This window comes from Cibotium barometz, chromosome 55, assembly GCF_041138505.1.
Source record: "Cibotium barometz isolate CiBa-2024 chromosome 55, ASM4113850v1, whole genome shotgun sequence".
Lineage (NCBI taxonomy): Eukaryota > Viridiplantae > Streptophyta > Polypodiopsida > Cyatheales > Cibotiaceae > Cibotium > Cibotium barometz.
The window spans coordinates 31,339,265-31,346,790 of NC_141100.1; the positions used below are offsets into that span (position 1 = coordinate 31,339,265).

General features: G+C 40.0%; 1 protein-coding gene across 2 annotated transcripts in view; it reads right to left on the reverse strand.

Annotated features, from left to right (window-relative positions):
* Positions 1-2,829, reverse strand: part of LOC147607617 (L-type lectin-domain containing receptor kinase IV.2-like) — a 2,856-nt gene extending 27 nt beyond the window's left edge. The window contains exons 1-2 of one of the 2 annotated variants that reach the window (XM_086790265.1): positions 616-2,829; positions 1-555 (exon numbers count right to left, since the gene is read on the reverse strand). The exon at positions 1-555 is cut by the window's left edge and continues 27 nt beyond it. In XM_086790265.1, coding sequence (XP_086646391.1) covers positions 379-555; positions 616-2,403 — 1,965 coding nt within the window. In that variant the 5' untranslated portion in view covers positions 2,404-2,829 and the 3' untranslated portion in view covers positions 1-378. The other variant, XM_086790264.1, reaches the window with a different exon arrangement.
* Positions 2,830-7,526: the final 4,697 nt, after the last annotated feature.

Here is a 7,526-nt window from a genome sequence, read left to right on the forward strand (position 1 = left end):
TAACTCTTTACATTAGAGACTCTTTACAGAGCTTGAAAACACTATTCAAATGTGGAGAAGGTTCAGCACACCAAAGTTCAAGCTCACTTTGCAAAAAAAAACCAAAAAGAATCAAAACTGCACCTCTATACATAGAAAGTAAGGTAAGTTAGCTGAATTCACCTGTCTACCTTTTGCTGTGGCGCAATGTTGAAGAAAAACCCATTTCACCTGTCTTCTGCAAAGCTCTATGAGCAGATACCAATGCACTGGTCTTTGGCGATGCTTATCCTTTGGCTGTGCTAGAATGCAAAAGCTGAAATCAGAGCCCAACTCACCATCTTCAGTTGGCTTCTGCAATGCTATGCTTATAGTTGTTTTGGGCAATGGCATAGACCTTTAACGAGCACTTATGTGTGTGCTAGAATCAAGGGTGCTCCATGACTTGATTGAATAGGATGAGACAGATAGAGGTTCGGCATCGCCTTTCAGCTCATATCGAAATGAGAAATTGGGTAGTGGAGGGAGGGGTGCCTCATTGGCAAGCATTTGCACCACTTGCCTCATTGAAGGCCTAGTTGAAGGGTCAGGATGAGAACACAAAAGCCCTAACATAAGCACCTTCTGCATCACTTCAGCATCAAATAACCCATCAAGTCTTGGATCCACAGCCTCAAGAAGCATCCCTTTTGTGTACAAATCCCACACCCCCTCCACAAGAAGGAAAGCCTCACCCGATACCTGATGCTCGAATGGCCGCCTCCCTGTCATCACCTCCAGTAGCAGAGCGCCAAAGCTATACACATCTGTGCTTGTTGTTGCCTTGCCTGTCCTTGCAAACTCTGGTGCTAGGTACCCAAATGTCCCCACTACCCTTGTTGTATGTGGGTTTTGCCCATGCTCATGTAGCCTTGCTAGACCAAAATCACCCAATCTACCATTCATCTCTGCATCCAACAACACATTGCTGGCCTTGATGTCTCTATGGAGAACTTGTTGTTCCCATTCCTCATGCAAATAGAGCATCCCTGCCGCGACCCCCTTCACAATCATGTGCCTTTGCTCCCACCTAAGAACCTTGCCTGACCTGCCAAAGAGCATCTTGTCCAGGCTGCCATTGGGCATGTAGTCATACACCAAGAGAAGCTCCCCCCTACGCCGGCTCCACCCCCAAAGCTGCACCAGATTGCGATGCCGCAGCCGCCCGATGCTCGCCATCTCTGCAATGAACTCTCTCTCCCCTTGATCAGAGTTTCTGGACAGCCTTTTCACAGCCACTTCAAGCCCAGAATTGGGCAGCACCCCTCTGTAAACACGTCCAAAACCGCCCACCCCAAGCAATTCTTCATCATGAAAGCTCCTTGTAGCCCTCTTCAGCTCTTTGTAGCTATACCTATGTAGCCCAAATTCAAGCTCCCAACCCTCCACTACATCTCTCTGGCTCCTCTTATGCAAGATCAATGCTACTAGAGTACCGAAAACCAGAACTGACAGCACCATCATCATGCTGATGGCTATTTTAAAGCCCTTGGATGCAAGGAGAGGGGCTTTCAGTACAACCAACGGCAGCATGGATAGATCCAAGCTTTTTGCCACTCCATTACTGTTGAAGCTCCATGATAGCACTCTGTGTATGCCGGAAATCACCCCTGTAGAGCCAGAAAATCCCACATATGCATGCTCCTCCAGCACTTCAGACAGGTTAAGGTTAACGGAAAGAAGTGGGATAGCAGGCCGAGGCTGCCAAACATGAGCAATACTGACATTAAGCTGTTGCGTCCACCCATTATACTCTATCCAAGCTTGGACTACTTCTCCACTTTTGAGATTAATTACTGTCATGGACCTGTTTTGGGACGCATTATGGGAGGTATTGATGGGGGAGGTATAAAAGCCTGCTACAGAGGAGTTGGTTGATATCATGCTGTTAAGGTTAATACCCACATGGTTATCATTAATATCTGCAAACTCAAGGTCTTGGACAGTGTCAAACTCCACCGCAAAGATGTGGTCAGAGGAATTGCCATTGTCGGTGACGTTGAGCAAGCCAAGGTATTGGCTTGGAAAGACACCTTTGGAGTCAAGGGAAGGGGCCATGACAAAGGCCATGCCATGGCCTCCTAGGGTCTCATACAGGGGGGTGATGCAGAACACAAAAGTAGTGCTGAAGGAGGAGACCACGTTGGTGGTGGTGTTCTTTATGTATATGGGATAAGGGTAGAATGCCCTGCCAAACAAACGCGCAGACACGTTTGTGAGCTTGATCAACCTAGCATCAAACTCTGCAACCCCACTCAAGGTTATATTGGTCCCATCAAATCCATTGAAGATGAAGCTGGTATCTACTGCAGAAGCCTTCAGAGACGAACACAGGCACCCGAGCAAGGTGAGCAGTAGCAGCTGAGATCTGTGCAGGAGCTTCATTATCAAATAATTTTTGCCCCAAAGAAGGTTGGGGAAAAAGCTTCAAATTCTGAAAAATCGACCCTGAAATTTTTCAAGACCAGGCGCTGGGTCAGTACGGAGGACGCATCAGAAAGAAGTGCTCAGAAAAAGGAAGAAGCTCAAAGAGGGAGGACGAGCTCTAGATGGTGAGAATCTGAAAACGTGCTGAATGGGTGTCAAGACAAGGAGTGAAGAGGAAGACCCATGAACTGCCATGATGTCTGCTATGAATGGTAGAGGATTGGGTGTCAAGCAAGACCCATGAACTGCCATGATGCCTGCTATGAATGCACAATGATGTGCGAGAGAATGCTTCATCTCATGCAGAGATCGCGTGCGCGCTTCTGTACATGTGCAGGGAAGCAAAGGACTCAAATCATACGGATCATGACTCACGAGCCTCAGGGAGTCGCATATTCACAGGTTAACCTTCGCCAGTTGTATGGAACTCTTTAATGCCTTTAGTTTAGGACAAGGTGCCAGTTGTATGGAACTCTTTAATGCCACTTACATATGGTCCACTTTCCATGGACCCCTAGTGTTTGAAATAAAAACAAAATTATCCACTAAATATGTAGCCGTATATTTGATGCCCAATGGAAGATTTCATCCAAAAGTTTTTGAAACTTTTAGTATTTACTTTGGACTTCAATCTAATGGTGTTTTCCCATTTGTTTTAAGTTTCAACACATTAAGCTAACTATGCTAATCACAATTTCATCTAAGAAAAGCAACCGAAAATGCTATGCTAGGGTCCAAAGCAAGCTTGTTTTGGAAAATAATATGATATTTGGTTTCACCAATGACAAGAAACTTTTTGGCATTAATATGTTGACAAGTTATACGCTTCGACACTACTATTAAAAGTGCCAGTTAAAGGTCACCATTGGGGGAGAACAAGGGTACATTTGAACAAATGTTGCTAGCAATAGTACAATGCCACACTTTTGAAATGAGTTGCTAGAGTTTAGGTAGAAAGGTAACCTTTACACATATATGTTTTGGTGGTGTTGTTGTTGTGTTTGTGTGTGTGTGCATGCATGTGTGTATCAAGAGATAATATCTACATATACAAACACTATTAATACCTATGTAGACACATCACTTACCCTCATATCGACATACTTTGTGCGCCAAAGTAAATAAATATTTTCCTCATTTAAAAGGTTAAAGTACAAAGATTAAAAGACATAGTTCAAGCAAGAAAAGCCAACAAGTACAAGCTTGCATAGCCTTTCGATGTAGGCCTCTGGATCTCACACGTGAAACTTTATTACTTCTCTAACAATGTACTACACTTTTCCACTAGATCTCACATGGATGTTCTTATGTCTCCAATAGTGTACTACACTAATGTCCAATGGATCTCACATGGAACTGCAAATTACTTCTACACTAATGTCCAATGGATCTCACATGGAACTGCAAATTACTTCTACACTAATGTCCAATGGATCTCACATGGAACTGCAAATTACTTCTACAATAATGTACTACACTTGTGTCTAATGGATCTTACATGGATGTTCATCTCGGGGAATTCACTATATGTAAACTCTCTATATTACATGCATTCAAGGCCTAATTTAAAAACCCCTTATCTGTAAATTTTTCATGAATAAAACACACCTTTTTTCTATTTAATCTGTAAATACCCCCTTTAAATGGTACCCTTCTGTATGTAAAAAATGTATTAAAATGGATTTTAAAACCTCCTTTTGTTGAACCCACATGCTACGTTTACATATTTATGAGTGACCCCCCCCCCCCCCCCGAGATGTTCATTATGTCTCCAACAGAGTACTGCACTTATGTCCAACATCTAACCCCCACAAAAAAGCATGGGAAGACATATGACATCATCGAAAACCTTTTTCCAATGCACAGTTATCTCTTCCTTGCACAATTAGTGACTCCCACTTTGGTATCCCTGCCCCCTCCGAGGACGCTGGTGGCGAAAGCAGCGTTAGTCTTATTAAGAGACTAAGGTTATGTAGAAGGGAAAGAGAAGGGTGTGAGTGTGAATGGACTTAAGGTCCACTTGCTCACCTATTTAAAGGTGGAGCTATGAGGCATTTCAGTTGCTCTATCCAGTAGAGAGGCCAAGTACAAAGGTGCTGCTATGGCAGCATGTGAGGTAGCTTGGTTGAGAAAGCTACTTATAGATTTGGATCTATCAAAGGATAAACAAGTTGTCATTTTCTGTGACAACATTAGCAGTATACAGTTGGCCAAGAACCCAGTTTTTCATGCTCGCACGAAGCATATAGAGGTCCACTACCATTTTGTCAGAGAGAAGGTTTTGGCAGGAGACATTGACCTTGTTTACGTCAGCACACAGGATCAGAGAGAAGGTTTTGGCAGGAGACATTGACCTTGTTTACGTCATCACACAGGATCAGATCGCTGACATCTTCACCAAAGCGTTGGGTACATAGAAGCTCCGCAGATTCAGGGCTTCGCTTGGTGTACATGAGATGGAGTGTTGAGACTAATCACCAGAAATAAGTGTCATTTGACACTAAAAATGTGCTTTTAAGCACTAATTACGTTTCCAACACACAAATGGTGATCTTAATCACCAACCAAAGTGTTGCTTAACACTAAGGTGGTCTTAACCATCAAAGGAGGAGGTCTTTTACACTAAGGAGGCTCTTCTTCATCAACATTGGAGGCCGGGCACACACCATAAGTGCCACATTACAAGTCTTCATCTCCAACCCATTTCTTCCAAGGAGAAATAGTGCAACCATGAACCAATTATCTTCATCTCATAAGCCAAAGAGGTTGAAGATTTCTGATTTTTTCATAAACAAACTCAATATTTGAGTGGTTTAAAATTGAACACATGTACACTAAGTGTTCATCTTCAATGTTGTTGTATATTACCCTTGAGGCTCTTGTTTGTAAGAGGCATAGGCATGCCATAAGCTGTATGCTCTCGTTTCCCAAGCCCAAGGCATGTTATTCCACTGCATATTCAACATTTTCATCATCTAAGATGAGTTGTAAGGTTGAGCATAGCATCACTAAGTGCTTTACCTTGTTGTTTGTCATGGTTTTAAGCATCTTTTGGCATTGCTTTTGTAAGAGGCATAGGCAACATTATGAGCCATGCCCTCTCAGTCTTGAGCCAAGGATAATGAACCTTATTGGTTTAAGCATTTACCTCAACCACTTACTCACTCTCATTAAGCTTGTATCTTACAACCCTAATGGGTATTATGTAACCAACATGCACAAAAGTTGTTGTAATTGTGGAGTAGACACTGCCCTTGACCAATTCATAAGGCAAGTGGTAAGACCCTCCCTTTCCCTTTCCCATATAAATCTACCTCATAACCATTACTCTAAGAAGGAAGACCCTCATTGCCCATGGAGGAGGTATGGTATTAAAGGACGCATCAAGCATTTTGAAGGAACATCTATAAGCAAACCACTTAAGCAAGGGTGGCAGCCTTGTTTTGATCAGTGTGTGAGAATGGTCAAGGTGGAAAGCATGTGGAAGCAGTGGCATGTATGTCTAAAGCATGTCAACTACAAGAAGACAAGCAAGCACAAAGAGTGGGGTGCACCATCATGGTGTACATCTTCATCGACAACAAATAAAGACTTAGATGGCATCATTGTATTAGCCTCTAAGGCTCTAGGAACATATTTGTAAATCCTAGATAATCACACCTATATTCCAAACCTTGTATGCCTAATGTTATAAAGGCAACCTACGTCCAATACCACCTATTCCATTCCTTCATAGTTGGTATTGAGGGGGGGTATTAAGAGACTAAGGTTGTGTAGAAGGGGAAGAGAAGGGTGTGAGTGTGAATGGACTTAAGGTCCACTTGCTCACCTATTTAAAGGTGGAGCTATGAGGCATTTTGTATTCTGAATGAGAATCATTGATCTCTCATCAGGGTAATCTACCCATCATTTGATTGAATTTCCAACTAGATTCTTGGTGATTTCGGTTAAGGAAAATTTACGCTGATTCAACGGTAATCTATTCTTTGTGTCAAGAATTGGAATTGGTCTCAAGGTTTTCGCTTGATTCAGATTCGAGAGATGGGCAAGTAGTTTATTGGCCGCCCCTCTTATAGTCGTGGTCTAACCAAAATTATTCGGTTTACTTCTAACTTTGATTCCTAAGGATTTTCTTTAGATAAAAATCTACTAAACTTCTAACCGTAAGGAAAATTCCAACTTTATGAATTTCATTCCTTCCTAACCACAATAGATTAAGAAATAATTCTATACGAGAATATCGAGATTTTATAAAAAATACTCTTCTTCCATTAATCCAATTTTGGATAAATATCAATTTGGTGATTTATTCTCATAAAAATATCTAAGAATATTCTTTCCACTAATTTAATTATCAACCCTAATTTTCTAGGTGGAATTATGGTAAAAATTCCTCTTTTGTTATCAAAATTAATTTAAACCTTTTTCTACTTAAAATACCATAAAAATTTCTCTTTTAATTAAATACAAATATCCATTTTTTTTGAATATGCTTAAAATTTCTCTTTTTTTAATTTAAATGATTGAATTTTGAATGTCATGGGAATTCCTCTTTTATCATCCAAAAAAAATTCTTGTGCATAAAATAAATTTATAAAAAATTCCTCTCTTTTTTAAAAATTTAAATAAAAATATCCATTATTTTGAATATGCCAAAAATTCCTCTTTTTGCATTTAAATGATTGAATTCCAAATGTCATGGGAGTTCCTCTTTTATCATTTAAAAAAATTTTCATGCATAAAATAAATTTATCAAAAATTTCTCTTTTTCTTAATTAAATAATTATGCGTAAATACAACAAAAAGTATTCTTTCCTAAATATGGTCAAAATCATTCTTTTGCTTTAAATTTCTAAACCTACAATATGGTAGGAGTTCCTCTTTCAGTATTATGCATAAAAATAAGATATGTATTTTTAAATTTTTTTTTTTGGCCATAGCTTTGCTTACTAATAATTTTTAATTTTCCTTAAAGAATAAACCTTGTAATAATATGATAGAAGATCTACTTTTAAGCTTAAATCTAAACTATGAATTTAAATCATAATTTTAACCATAATCATAAACTTAATTATGATTAT